This window comes from Terrapene carolina, unplaced genomic scaffold (assembly GCF_002925995.2).
Source record: "Terrapene carolina triunguis isolate 2854851 unplaced genomic scaffold, T_m_triunguis-2.0 Scaffold22, whole genome shotgun sequence".
Lineage (NCBI taxonomy): Eukaryota > Metazoa > Chordata > Testudines > Emydidae > Terrapene > Terrapene triunguis.
The window spans coordinates 19,577,094-19,591,552 of record NW_020664373.1 but is presented as its reverse complement, the minus strand read 5'-3'; the positions used below and the strand labels follow the sequence as shown (position 1 = coordinate 19,591,552).

Genomic DNA, 14,459 nt, shown 5'->3' with positions numbered 1-14,459 from the left:
GACAACCACTGAAATATCTGTGATGACATTCCATTGACTTTCTTTGTGTTCTACAGTGAAGGAGCTCAGAGGAGCCAGCCTACATAAGGAATTAATGAAACTCCCTCCCACACTGCTGCACTCATAGTGACCAGCACTTAGGTGAATGTTCTTGGGAGTGAAGCTAGTTGAAAGGGCACGACAGTGAACTGAAAATGATTCTGATGGATATAGATTTCAGCGAGCTAGTAGGATTTGGAGATAAAACTGATTGAGATTGAGATTGGCCGATGCTAAATTATCTCTCAGGTCCACTGGTCTCAATTTTTTTTCTCTTATCAACATCAGTATAAAGTCCAGAGTTTGAACAAACAACTGATCCTTTTTAACCGGGAATATCTTATTTGAAATATGCCTGCTTAAGGGTGATGCAACATTACTCTTCTGGCTAAGATAAGACTGCCTGTATTTTACCTGGGAGCTTTATGTAATGTTGATCTGTGTTATTTGACATTGAAGGCTAGATGATATGTGAATTGATTTTTCTGACCTATGATGGAAAAGCATTACATACCTTATCCACCTAATTTACTACCATCCAGGCTAAGGCTGATCTGGAGATATTAGGACAGCAGAATTGCATGACTGAGAGCTGGTAGACTTGATGCATGGCTGTCTCAGTGGATGTCATGTGCAAGTGAGATATTCCCTTCAGGGCTGAAGAAGTGAACTTCATGTACAATATGACTCCTGAATTTACTTTTGAAGTTCAGTACAAGAAAGCTGATCTTTCTGTCGTCATTCTGTTGATCTAGCCAGAGTCCTTTACCATTTGTATTTTCTCAGCAAGAGAACAATGCTCTGTGGAAGGATGAATGAACTAGGAGTACTCCCAGTTCATTCATGAGATCCTTTCTCCAGCCTTTAGATATTAGCTGGTCCTTCTCAAGCTTCATCATTATGAAGGCGGGTGTACTGATACTACAGAGGTCAGCAGAATATATTATACAGAGCAACAACTACTTTTTCTCTTCTTCAATTTTCCCATTGGAAAAGTCAGTCAAAAATTGATCTTTTCCTCCTGAAAATTCGGATTTTGACAAAACTACATTTTCCAATGGGAAAATTCTTCATTTGAAATGTTTTGACCAGCAGACTAGTTATGACAGGTAAGTAAACAAACAAGCATACTGGTGTGACTGCTACTGTGGAGCAAGATGCAAGAATGCAGTGGGGACAGTGGGCCAAGAAGACATGCATACAAGCTGCAAAAAAGACATTGGCTATGATTTGCTATAATAAAGGGGAAAATAGCAGAGCCCTGTGTTTGCCCCACTGGCAGATGGACCACAGAAAATGTTGTGTTAGTTTATATATTTTGCTTCTTAATCATATAAAATAAAAATGTATGACATGGTGAAACATTTGATCACTTTCTCTATGGTGTTTTGTCTGCTAAAATGCACAGCCAAAGTTTTTCCACAAGTTAATGTGCAGTTAAAGGCTATCTTGTAATTCCAAGTTACCATGTAATTAAACATCACTGTGGAAGATTTGCTCTATGACAAAAGACAGTCTCACTTTTCAGGAGATACCATTATTCAAGGATATTCTCTGTCTCTCGTCTTACATTATACCCCTCTACCTCGATATAACGCTGTCCTTGAGAGCCAAAAAATCTTACCGTGTTATAGGTGAAACCGCGTTATATTGAACTTGCTTTCATCCACCGGAGTGTGCAGTCCCCCTCCCCCACCCCTCCCCGGAGCATTGATTTACCACGTTATATCTGAATTTGTGTTATATCGGGTCACGTTATATCGAGGTAGCGGTGTATTACTTATTATATTGGTAAACTGTGGGCCTGTTTCCTTGAATTTAAACCCCACAGAAATATAATACTGCAGTGCATGATTCACACATTATATATTATAAAACGGTCTACCATTAATTAGCTTGTGCTTGGTTGTCTATCAAAATCCATTTCTGGAGGGTTCCAAAATCTAGTTGAGGATGTACCAGATTTACAAATGATAAATGATAGCCACCACTGATAACTTAACAAAATCAAGAAGCAGTATCCAAGAAGCATAATTCTCTTCTCTTGGATAAAAGGAAAATAACTTGATCTGAACAATGGTGAAGTAAAGAGATTATGTCTAGCAGAAAGCAGAGGAAACCATGTCTCCTATGGTTGTCCTCCCACCCCTTCCTCTACTGATTCTCTTTGTTAACTTGGGCAAGACATTTAGGCCCAGATTTTTCAAGGTATTGAGAGACTGATGTACTCAGCATTATAATGTCTAACTGATCCTAAATTCCAAAGTGCCTAAATTCCTTCTGAAAATGAGATTTAGGCCCCCAAATCACCTTAAGCATCGTAATGCTGAGTGCAACACTTAAATACCTTGAAAAATCTGGGCTTTAATCTCTCTGTAACTCAGTTTTCCCATGTTAAATGGGTACACTACCATCTTCACAGGGACTCTTATGCTTCACACTTGACTGATGTTTGTAGAGCACTTTGTGGTCCATAGATGATGCTGATATTATTATGAGTAATAATACTTGACTCTTATGTAGTATAGCACTTTATATTTTAAAAACACTGAACAAACACTTTCAAGTATCTTTGTGATGTAGGTAAGTAATATTATCACATTTTGCAAATAGGAAAACTGACACACAGAGGTTAAATAACTTGATCAAGGGCACACAGTGAATGACAGAGAGAGAGAGTTTTGAGATCCCATCCCTGAGCTCAGTTATTCTTACTGTGATCTATCTAAATGGACTCTGGCTGTATTGCACCCTATTTGCAGAGTAATTTTACCATTTTCAAGGTCTCAGAGCACTTAGTGATCTTAACCTCATGAGATCAGCCTTCACTGAGTGAAAGTTGTTTAGAATTAAACATCCCTAATGATAATATATTACAGAAAACGTTTATAGTTAGAGTTACCAGAGGGGTAGTTGTTTTAAATCAATGATTACTTTTAGTTGATACAACTGGAAAAGGTCTTTGTTTAACAACAAGGCTTTTCATTTTTACTTTCTTTTTGAACAGTGATATTGCATTGTATATAGAGTTTATGAAGTTTTAATCCGTTGTTTATGTATCTAATAAGCATTCCAGATCCAGCATTTTTACTTGTTTAAAAAGCAAGTTGCAAAACAAAAACATGTCAGCAATTAAAACTTAAAAACTTGTAGTACAGCTCTAGATGTCTTTTAATGTTTGGGAAGCAAATTTCCCTAATTTATTGCTAGTTACCGATTGCACCAAATAATCAGAAATTAATAAATACACATTCCTAGCAGAGACTAAATGTGGGTCTAAACAAGGAACCTAAAACAGAATGTTGCCATGGTGATTTACAGAAAACTAAGCAAGCTGTGCAAAGCTTGTCCTTCTAGGAGACCTGAGAGACTAGTTAGAATTTTTATCTGTCACGGTTAATTTCTCATTTTACTGAAACAGTTGTCAAAGTGCAATGTATGTAGAATGCTCATGATAGTACCTTTTGCATTTTACAGACCCACTAGGGTCACTTTTCAAATGAATATTTCAGATTCACAGTTATTTTTTAAAAAGTATGCTATTTCTAACTTTTTGCTCATTGTGATGATGATTTAATTTTCTGAATATTTCTTCATATACATGTCATCACGAGGCTACATGCTATGGTGTGTTTGCTATACTGACAGCTCCATGAAGGGAAACAGGAGGAACAGAGTGAATTTGCAAAGTTTAGGCCATGCATATTGCCAGATTAAAAGGCTGGCAGCGGCAAAGCTCCTACGTGGGTAGGTTCTATGTAGTGTCATAGTCTTACTGCTATTGCTGATATGGAAAAGTAACAGAAAGGGAGATGATAATAAAAAGATCTACTAAATATCAATCAACTATTGTTTTTAAACTCACCAAAACTTTGAAATTATTTATCCTAAAAGATCCACATATTAATTTTACTATTAAATGATAACCTTATGGGATTTTATAGTGTTTACTGAATTGATCTCATGACATGGGTTCAAATACCTCTGAATAGACCCCTGCCTACCTGCTGGTCTATTAATAAACTTCAAAGACGGGCTAGCTGGTTTAGACTAATTTCCCAACTCAATATTTGCAAGAAGAATAGAAGAATATTTGCAAAGCACCTATTGTATAAATGCCAAGCCAAACAGATCGTTTGATTATTTCTACATTCTTACCTCTTATGAGATAAGTGCTATACCTTAGTTCAGTAGAATAACCATAAAGCATTATTGTACTATTATTTTGGAGTGGGTGGGAAAGAAACTTAAGATATTATTATTTATGATAGTTTCCCTTGCGGTCCCATTTTGGATTTACCCAAATTTACCCAAACTAAAGAAGTGACTGCTGCCTTAATGTAAACAGACACCTGAGAAACACAGTAAGAAACTGGCCCTTTAATAAAGGGGTTAAAAATAAGCACAATAAAAAAATTGACATTGGTCCTGATCTTTCATTTCTTATTTCAAGCCAATGGGATTTTGTTGGAGTATGGAGAGCATCAGGCATAGCACGGGTCAAAGTGGAATCCATTCTAGGAGATAAAGTGTGCAAGTGGACTGAGAGTCTTGTTTAGCAAGGTGCTTTCTGTCTCATCCTAATGATCTCAGTGGGAGACTACTGTGGCCATTAGTTAGGCTCAAAGCACCTGATATCAGTGGATAGTGAAAACAGGGAGACCTTTAGAAGTTTGTTTCTCAATACTCCCTCTCAGAGACCTTTGGATTAAATACATTAGAACTAAAATCTCTGCAAAATGGGGTGAGTCAGAAAAGGCAGTAACTTTACTAGTGGGATTTTTATGTACATTTTTCAACAGGAATCTATTAACTATAACTTTGGGGCTTATATTTTTTTTACAGAAAATGATTTAAGTTATATTACCCATTTCCTGCCCTACTAAACTTTTATCAATTTCCACACCCGTGAGCTGTTAAATGTATCTTGTATACAGTCATTATTAAAAAGTGTTATTTTATTATATTTCTTGTGGTGACAACCATAGTTAACAGTGTGCTTCCCTGGTTTATTTCATAGACCTTCACAGATGCAGGGAAGCAAACAATCAGCCTTTGCGTTTCAATATCTTAGGCTGATAAAGCTAAGGGAAGTCTCTGAAGGAAAGTTTACAAATGCAACATCATTACAATGTATAGTAGCTATGTTAAAAAGTCATATATTTACCCCTCTTATGTAGAAGAATGCTGGCATGTCTGCGTCCATTTCCATTTTCAACATAACATGAGTAATTTCCTAGGTCCCCTTCTTCCACCGAGTCGAGAATTAATGAGATGGAAACTTCCTGTTCTCCAAGATGTTCCTTAATAACTCTACAAAAATGAAATAATTCAGACATAAGAGTCTGTTTGTACCATGTCAGAGCATTAGATAATCATGATATAATGTTACTCACAATTCGCAGCACTCTGCATCAAACCATAGCCAAATTTTAAGCCAATCTTAATTAGATTATATTATGCTCTTTTCTTCCTCACGCCTAATGAGGAGGTTTGGCTTTGTAGATGTTAATGAGAGCTGCAGTTAATTGTCTTCCTTAAGCAGCATGATGCACACACTGATAATATATTGAGGGCTGGGAAGGAGACCTTGATGAGAAGTTCACATGCTGCTTAAAAGTAGGATATGATCTCTTGAAATGATGGGATATGGCGTAGGTCTGGAGAGGTTCCAAATGGTTAATTCCAGCTCGAGGCTGCTACTAAAGGTATGGTCCAAGATTTGCTTTTGTCCAAAGGCAATTTTCTGAGATGCTTTGACATTTCTATAGGAAGCAGCATGGCCATTTTTATAGTAAGAAAAATCATTACTTCATCTTTATTTTATTAAGTAGTTATAAACCAGCAGTGAAAGCTGGAACAGTTAATGTTCCCTCGCCTAATACCATTTCAAGTGGATGTTAAAAGCAAGCACCTCCTGAGTAAAAACCTCTTTGGATACCACCTGTATTCTCTTTCTACCCACTGTCCCCTCACTAGTCCCAGCATTGGTTTTAAAAAACCAACCAAGCAAACAGGAAATTGCTTCAAACTCTCATCACCCACACTATTCACACGCCTAAAGAAAATGGAAAACACTCTTCAGGGTCCTCCCTGAACAAACACAGAACCAAGCCAGTTGTGAAGAGTGTTATTACTTCTTGAAAATTTTTAAAGCCCTAAGTCTCTGGATGACAGGCTGTAGGAGAGCTTTAAATAAGAAATACAGCATAGCACAATTCTATGTAACCTGGTGTATTGGACTTGAACTCTGTGGAATAAAATTAGAGTACACTCAAGTGAGATATTCCTGCCTCCACCTTTCCATCACTTGGGGGAGGTGGAACATGACTCGAATAACCTTGAATGTTTGCATGGCCTTATTGGTTTTGATACACAGTTTCCTCTGTTACTTTAGTTTGTCTAAAGATATTCAAGATGAATTTGAGAATCAGACCAGATTTACAAGGCTATGGAGTAGCAAACCTTTTAGTAAGAAATTAAATTTAAATATGCTAACTTTAGTCTGTCGTAAGTATTCATTGTGGATAACGTACATATCTAAACTGCATATGTAATTCATTAAGAAGTCTTTGCTGTCATTTTATACTAGTAACTATCTATATTTTAAACACACACACACACAATGACGTATTCACACAGAGTACTGGTTTATATACTGTGTAGAAAAGGTTCTTTTCAGACCCATGTAGATACTTTAGAATCATATTGTACATCAGCGATTCTCAAACTTTAGCAACCCGAGGACCCCCATTTTGATTTACAATTTTTTGCAGACTCCCCAAGCTCCCCGCTCAGCTCCGGGTCCCCCCCACTCCACCTCTTCCCATCTCCACCCCATCTCTTCCTGCCCCCACTCCATGCCTGCCCCTCCTCTTCCCCACCTCTTTCCGCCTCCTCCCCCAAGTGTGCCCCATCCCCACTCCTTCCCCTCCCTCCCAGCATTTCCTGCACACCGTGGAACAGCTGTTCCCTGGGGTGCAGGAGGCACTAGGAGGGAGGGGGAGGACCTGATCAGTGGGACTGTCGGCCCTGGACATGATTCCACCCCCTCCCTAGAGCACGCCCCATCCCTGCTCCTTTCCCTCCCTCCCAGCACCTCCTGCATGCCTCTCAACAGCTATTCCCTGGCGTGCAGGAGGTGCTGGGAGGGAGAGGGAGGAGTTGATGAGCAGGGCGCACAGACCCCCTGGAGTACCCTCACGGACCCCCAGGGTATCCGCGCTCCATGGACCCCAGTTTGAGAAACGCTGTTGTACATGATTTTCTAGGGTATGTCAACCAGAGCATTCCTAATGAATACACAATGTCAGATTAAGGCAGCACTTTTAGAAGCAACACAAGAATATGATATTCCTCCCCAGCCACACAATACATAAGTATTCAGCAGGTAGAAGTAGACCATATGAAAGAAAACCACGGGCACTGGAAGACAAGCAACGTTCTTGAGGTCTAGTTCTTCTATAATAATTGAATGTAATTCCTTTCACATACAACAGGAACAATAATATTTAGAAACAAAGGCCAGCTTTTGACACTTACAACATTTTATGCTCCATGGCTTTAAAAATGTATTTATTTGTGAACCCTGTTTCTTGACATATTTATTTCCCTTGACATCTTCTCAGTAACCTTTCAGTGTTCAATACTGCAATGTTTTCTGTTACTTGATGAAACCATTGTATGGATTATAATCTGTTACATCACTGCATTCCTGTGTCATTTATTCTGATTTTATGGTGCTAAAACTGAGATGAGAATCCTGCCAGCACCTCCACTTTCTCTGTTCCCCCTTTCCAAATGTAATCTACTCCACAGATTCACGCTGGTATAATACCACTGAAGTCAATGGAGTTACACTGACATGAAACAGGTGTAACAGAAGAGATCAGGCCCATAGCCTTTTCATACTCATGTTAGTAATAAAATCTATTCCTTCCTTTTACACAGTACTATTCACTATAAACACAAATACAGTATTAATCTTGATTGAGAGAACAAAAATGTTGCTTTTTACCTAATATCGCTTTCCCAGACCCGATTTTCATCCAAATCTTCAATAAACTTCTCTCCTTTCATCCAGTAAATTAAAGGACTCACGTCTCCACTGTATCCAAAGAAAGCTCGGCAGGTTAGGTTAGCAGAATTGCCTGTTACAGAGAATTAAAGAGAATATGTTATTTCAAAATTTGAAAAAAATATTTAATTTTTGGATCAGCTGCTAGAAACCTTTGAACTCTTATATCAATCTGCAAAAATCATTGATTTACATATAGTCAGTTGTAGCTTAATTTCCAACCAATGTTTAACACATTCTCTGGAAACAAAAAGAAGAAACAAATTATATAGAAATAGGGCCCAATCTTGCATTCGTTCACCGAGAATTTGGATTTACAAAGAATGCAGGATCAAGTCTGTAACAACTTGCTAGTGTGCTGATTTGCCTAACACAAAAAGAGACTAAACATCTGGGCTACTGCCATGTTTTTCTATTCAAAATAGGTACAGGTTATGAAAAAAATATATTTTCAATCAAATCCATATTTGCTTAAGTTTATAGCAGTTACTATAACAGACCCCCATGGCCTCATTGCTATTTCTACTGCCAAGATACAGTCATTAAAAGCAGAGGTGCTTCTTCCCTGTTACGTTAGCCCTGCAGAGAACTGTCAGTAGGCAATCATTATGTGGAAGCCAAAGGTATGACTCACATTCCCGACCCAAGCCACTTCACTGAGTTGTGAATGTCAAGTGTAATGAATAATATATGCGTGTACTTATTCCATATTTTGTGAGCCATATTTTAAAATATGAACAGAAATCCACACAAGAAAAACGACATGTGCAATGTTACTAATTTAATGTTACTGCAGGAACCTTAATGTGTACAGTTTCTGACTTGGTTTGATTTGATTGTGCAACCTTAACATTGCATTAATTCAGTTTGTTTTAATTTTGCACACAGAAAAAGTGATACTTGACATATACTGTTCATGTGAACGTGACTAATTGATAACGCTGGCTAGAGTTAGACATACTGCACAAAGGTACACTGTTCATTGTCCCCGTTCACCTCCGTAAAGGCACCTTGGTCTTAGCCTGTATCAACTCTTCTGAACGATTGTGGGCTCTTTTCCCTGGTAGTGACTATTTATCTAGAATTATGTGGTGGTTTCAGGAGTAAGGGCCTGTTCTTTCTTGCATGAGGAGAGTATTATCGCTGATTCTCTGGGACTGTCCCTAAATCAAGATCACCAAACATATCTTCAATCTACGTTTTCAATTTTTAGTCTTCAGTCTCTAAAGACCAGCAGACTAACCACAATGTCTGTAACAGAGTTACAAATAGAGATGAAATCAATGGGCCTACTTGCAGAGTAAGGTATTACTCAACATGAGTTGGTGAAGAGGATCTGGTCCTTAGAGAACACATGAAATGAATCAACATTTGCACAACTTATTTCCATTTGGAAACAACTGCAGGATACTGTTGCAATGCTTTTTGGGGGCATCCAGGATTATGTATCACCTTGTTACCCCACTGCCTCAGTGAGAGAGATTTGCTGGTATTAAACTGGGTATCAGCTCTCTGTCACTCCAGTCTGTTAGCCAGACAATCTTCTCAGAAGCTTTTCTAACCTGTACTTTAGCTTATAGGTTAACTTTAGGTGCACCCAAATCCCCAGGCCTCCTTGAAGTGCAATCCCCTGTAATATCAGGGAATTTCATTGAATATCAGGGTTGGAAGGGACCTCAGGAAGTCATCTAGTCCAACCCCCTGCTCAAAGCAGGACCAATCCCCTGATAGATTTTTGTCCCAGATCCCTAAATGGCCTCCTCAAGGATTGAACTCACAACCCTGGGTTTAGCAGGCCAATGCTCAAACCACTGAGCTATCCCTCCCTCCAGCCTCTGCCACTGGACACTCACAGAAATTGCCCAGTTTGCTGTCTCCAAAGAGACAGTGTATCCGCCAGCCTGCTTTGCTTAATATTACACCACTGATATGAATGTATAGTAAAAAGGGAATAAGTTTGTTAACTAAGAAGGGAGAGTCTCAGATTCAAGTGAGTATTGTGTAAGAATAATGGAAACAGCAATGGTTACAAATAAAATAATAGACTAATCATTTTAACAGGCTAAAACCTGTCTAAGATAAGTTTATCACCTAACGCAACCTCTCAGCATGACCAGCCCCATGGATCAGGATCCAACCTTTATGATTGCAAAAAGCACGGTCCTTTTTGCTTCCTCACTGGTAGATAACAAAGGGGTTCTCTTCCCTTCTTATAGTCTAGCAACCTTTGAAATGATTCCTTTTGAAGTTACTTTGAAGAGCACTAGATAAGAGCCTCCTTCCCCATCGCTGGTTCTCCAGGGTGCCATCACCATGCTATTTCCACATCCCCTATTCATTTGTTTTTTCTGTTCACTTTACTAGCAAATGTAACTCCTATTGAACTTGACTCACAATGCTAAGTTTACATTAGAGGTGGGGAGATAACTATGTTCCCTCCTGTCTGAAAGGAAACCTGTTTCTACCTGTGTTTGGTGTTTAAAGCTCAATATCAGTAAGTATCCATAATTCCTCATATAGTAGTTAATACACAGATTTCACAATGATAGCAATGACCAGGGTGTTACTGGCTTTCATTTGATACCTCACACAACATTCTTTATAGGTAAATATCATGACAGCAAAGTGTTAGTTGTAGTGAGTTTATCAGGCTGGTTAAGAGTTGCTGACAGAATAGTCAACCACCAATGAGCCTCTGTGTCACAACTGTATGATAGCCAGATAGATAATTATTTAATAAGAGTCTTATTTATCGGAATTTATTTGCAGTTTTCAAGGAAAACATCTGGCTTCCATCCCTGCTGACCTATTCACAGACCTACAAGTCATAAAACCTTGCAATCAATGTTTACATTTTTAAAGGCAAGAGTCACTTATTACCTTCTTTCAGCTGTTTGGCAAGTGGATTATCATTGGTCATTCTGTGAAAGCTTACCTTCACTCAGTGCAAGGTAGCAACAGCACGCATCACAGACCACACACTCCTAAGCATACTCAGAGAAATTCCCTGACACATGCTAAAAATGATATTGCTAAAAATGGCTATCAAGATGTCCAAATAGTTGGCACAGGGAAGAGGAGATGGTTAATCTAATAACCAGAAAGCAAGATATGGAATTCCTGAATAATGAAGCAATTTTGGTCATCTCAGGACAACCCCATGGAACACAGCTCTGCAGCAGGCAGGGGGTTCAGATTTTCCAAATCCTGAAATAATTTGAGTGGAATGAGTTGCGAGTTGAATTAGAAGCTCAGCTAATGCGAGTCAAATACAGAGTACAACTTGGTAAGCTTTCAGGCTATATCTTTGTAACTTAAACTCTCTTGATGAGTTTAGGCATCGCACGTAGCTTCTCACAGCAATTCTGAAGCAGGTTTATACAAATGACCTTTTATTTTCTGCAGGATTCCTCAGCTGTCACATTTCTTGTTCCATGTCACTTACCTCGACTTTGTCTAGTTTTCTAGGAAATAGACTTTTGCTTTCTCTAAGAGTACGTTATGTACCTGATTTCAATTTCCAGGAAATACAAGGTAAAATTAGCTGTTGACTATCAGTCCCAACAGAGGGTCAGAGAGGACTAGCTGCCCCAAAATTGTCCTAGCAGAGCTTTGGCAGGAAGTTTTGGCAAGGGGAAGGACAGAGATGGAGTAAAAGTCCAGGATAATCCCTGACAATACAATTATTATAAAAACATTTGTGTGGTAATTGTGTCAAGGGAGTGCCTCCTACTCATTCACATACAGCCACTGGGTTTTTATTGCTCTCAAGTGGTAAGAAGGCACCTCAGTTGTTTGTCTAATCCAAAATAAGTTTCCTTTAGCAGATAACAAGTACCACTATGGCATTACCCAACTTTGTCTTAAAAGTGAGAGGGCTACCTACTGAATCACCGTCACTCCAGCACCTTGGGCTTTTCCTGGAGCTTTCCTACCAAGTACAACCCCAGTCCAATACTTTTTAGTTTATTAGATCTGATAAGCTCACAGCCTGAGGTAGTTTGGCTGCTGGCCAATTTACTCCTGAAGCATCAAGGTTAGGATCCACAGGGGTGCTGAGCTCCTGCAGCTAGCAGAAACCTGCTGCACTGATTTTTGTATCATTGGGCTCTAAGCCATTTATTAGTGCATATTAAATAAATATCAACCCACAGACATTAAACACGGTATTTTGTTAAGAAAAAAAACGTGTTAGAAAAGCAAAAGTTTAAAAGATTGAGGCTTTTCCCTGACTAAATTCGGAGGGATTTCCCCCCCCATGCATAAAATATTTACGTATGCTTTTAGACACAGAATTTAAAGTTCCTATTCAACATGATATATTTACATATGGAAAATAAATGAGGAAGGATGTACTGTCCCTTAGCAATACTGTGCAGATTACTGCTGTTGAACAAGGGCCATTAATATATCAGGTGTTCAGCTGTAAATTCATCTATTCTTTCTATTACAGCTGAGCTTCAAAATAAACCTATTGGAAAGGTGATTAGCAGATCACTAGGAAGGATTCTTGTGACCAGTTACCACTGCTAAAGACCTTGCTTATTCCTTTGCTCTAACAGCTAATTAGAAGGGGTGGGAAGCTGTCAGTTGGACAATTTCACTTGACTCTCATATAGTCTATTTCCCTCCCTTTGCTCTGCCAGAATCTGAATTTCATAGGGGTGGACATACTATAAAATTGGTGACAGTTGGGGGATGGAGTGGGGATCCTGCAACCTCAATGAGCGGGACATCAAGAGGATAGTAAACAATGGTGTAAGGCTATATCTCACCCATTGCCCTCCATGGTTGCTCCTTTATCAGATTTAATCATCTTCACGGCATGGTACAGGGCTGTTGGCTTTTTTTCTGCAGGAGTAGGAATTTGGAGAAAGAGGATGGAGAACAATTTGTCTGGAAGGTAGAAAGGCCTTCATGGACTTTTGGCTTTAATAATTGGTATGTTTTAAAAAAATTTTGAGCATAAATGATTATTAGATGAGCATGTTTGCAAATCTAAGTAAATAAACTAACTCTAGAAGATGCTTTCCCTTTAGCCAATGTAGAAAACAACCTCAGAGATGGTAATTCTAAGCCATTCATGGTTACCCTTAAGCAATTACTTTTGTAAATGATAATTTTTTAAAGATTTGAACAACTGTAAAACTGGATTAATAACAGTGCACCTCTGACAATGAGTGGGCATGTTATGGTTACTCTGAATGCTGCCATCTTTAATTTTCTTGTCAATGCAGGATTATTACTGTTTTACAGTCTATCCTTTTAAAGAGTCGAAATCCATGTTTAAATTTATTAACAAGGGTATCCACCTCTCTCTCTCTCTCTCTTATTGCTGCAGCATACTGTGAAATCTCAAGATAATGCTGTCTCCATGTGGGTCCTCAGTAATGGTTTTACTCAAAATGCGAGATGAGAATTATTAAAGTGAGACTGCTACCCGAGCAGCAAATAGACTCTAGAAAGGGCGGACAAAAGAGAAAAAAAAAACTGGATTGTTTCACTGGCAAAGAGTGAGGCTGAATGCAGATTAAGTTGAACAAGTGGAACTTTATAAAACCTTATGCATTGCTCTGTCCATGTGGCTGAGTTTCTTCCAGCCTGACCCCCCGCATTCCCTGCTTCTCTGGTGTCCCATCAATAATAGTACATCCAGGGAACATGGGCCCTCTGTCTCCAGTTCAAATAATACTGCTACATGAATATGTTGTGCCTTTCAGTACAAGTCCTTTCTTTATGTTCAAATAAGAATAAAATAAAGAAATTTAAGAGATCACCTACAAAGCAGCAAACATCAACTGTATTTGTCTGCCTCATCTTTAGTTCTGAAGATGAATATGTTCTTGCTTGCTTTCTGTAAAATTGCACTAAATGCTTCTTCAGCTTCCTGTCATAAAGATGCAGGTCAGCTCTAACCAATTGGGTTCAGTGTGAGGCACTTTGAAATTGATCAAAAACTTTTTCCGATCTAAAATGGGAACAATCCTTGTTATTCAGCACACTTTCTACCAAGCCAGAATGTGAGGAAGACCCTGCAACAAAATGTATTAATTTCAAATTGGCAAATCCCATCAGCAGAGACAACACTTATTTTAAGTACTATATTTCTCCAGTTAGCAATGTTTTGGACATTTTCAAGCTGTTGCTAGAGTAGCTCCTCTCCACTAGAGGACACTGTCTGTCTTTTTAACAACAAAACCTTTTGTTTAATCAGAAGAAATTGCCCAGAGTATAAGCTCTAATTAAAAACATCAGCATCCAGAGAACCTGCTAGTTGCAATTAGCAACTAGTGAATGTTTTGTGCTTGAGTAAAATGTCATCTTGTACGGGCAGTTTAAATTA

General features: G+C 38.6%; 1 protein-coding gene across 1 annotated transcript in view; it reads right to left on the bottom strand.

Moving 5' to 3' along the window:
- The window catches only part of LOC112109903 (interleukin-1 receptor accessory protein-like 1), a 541,662-nt gene that overhangs the window by 39,259 nt on the left and 487,944 nt on the right, over positions 1 to 14,459 (bottom strand). The window contains exons 6-7 of the mRNA XM_026648313.1: positions 8,057 to 8,189; positions 5,207 to 5,352 (exon numbers count right to left, since the gene is read on the bottom strand). Of these exons, the coding sequence (XP_026504098.1) occupies positions 5,207 to 5,352; positions 8,057 to 8,189 (279 nt within the window). The remainder of the gene's footprint in view (positions 1 to 5,206; positions 5,353 to 8,056; positions 8,190 to 14,459) is intronic.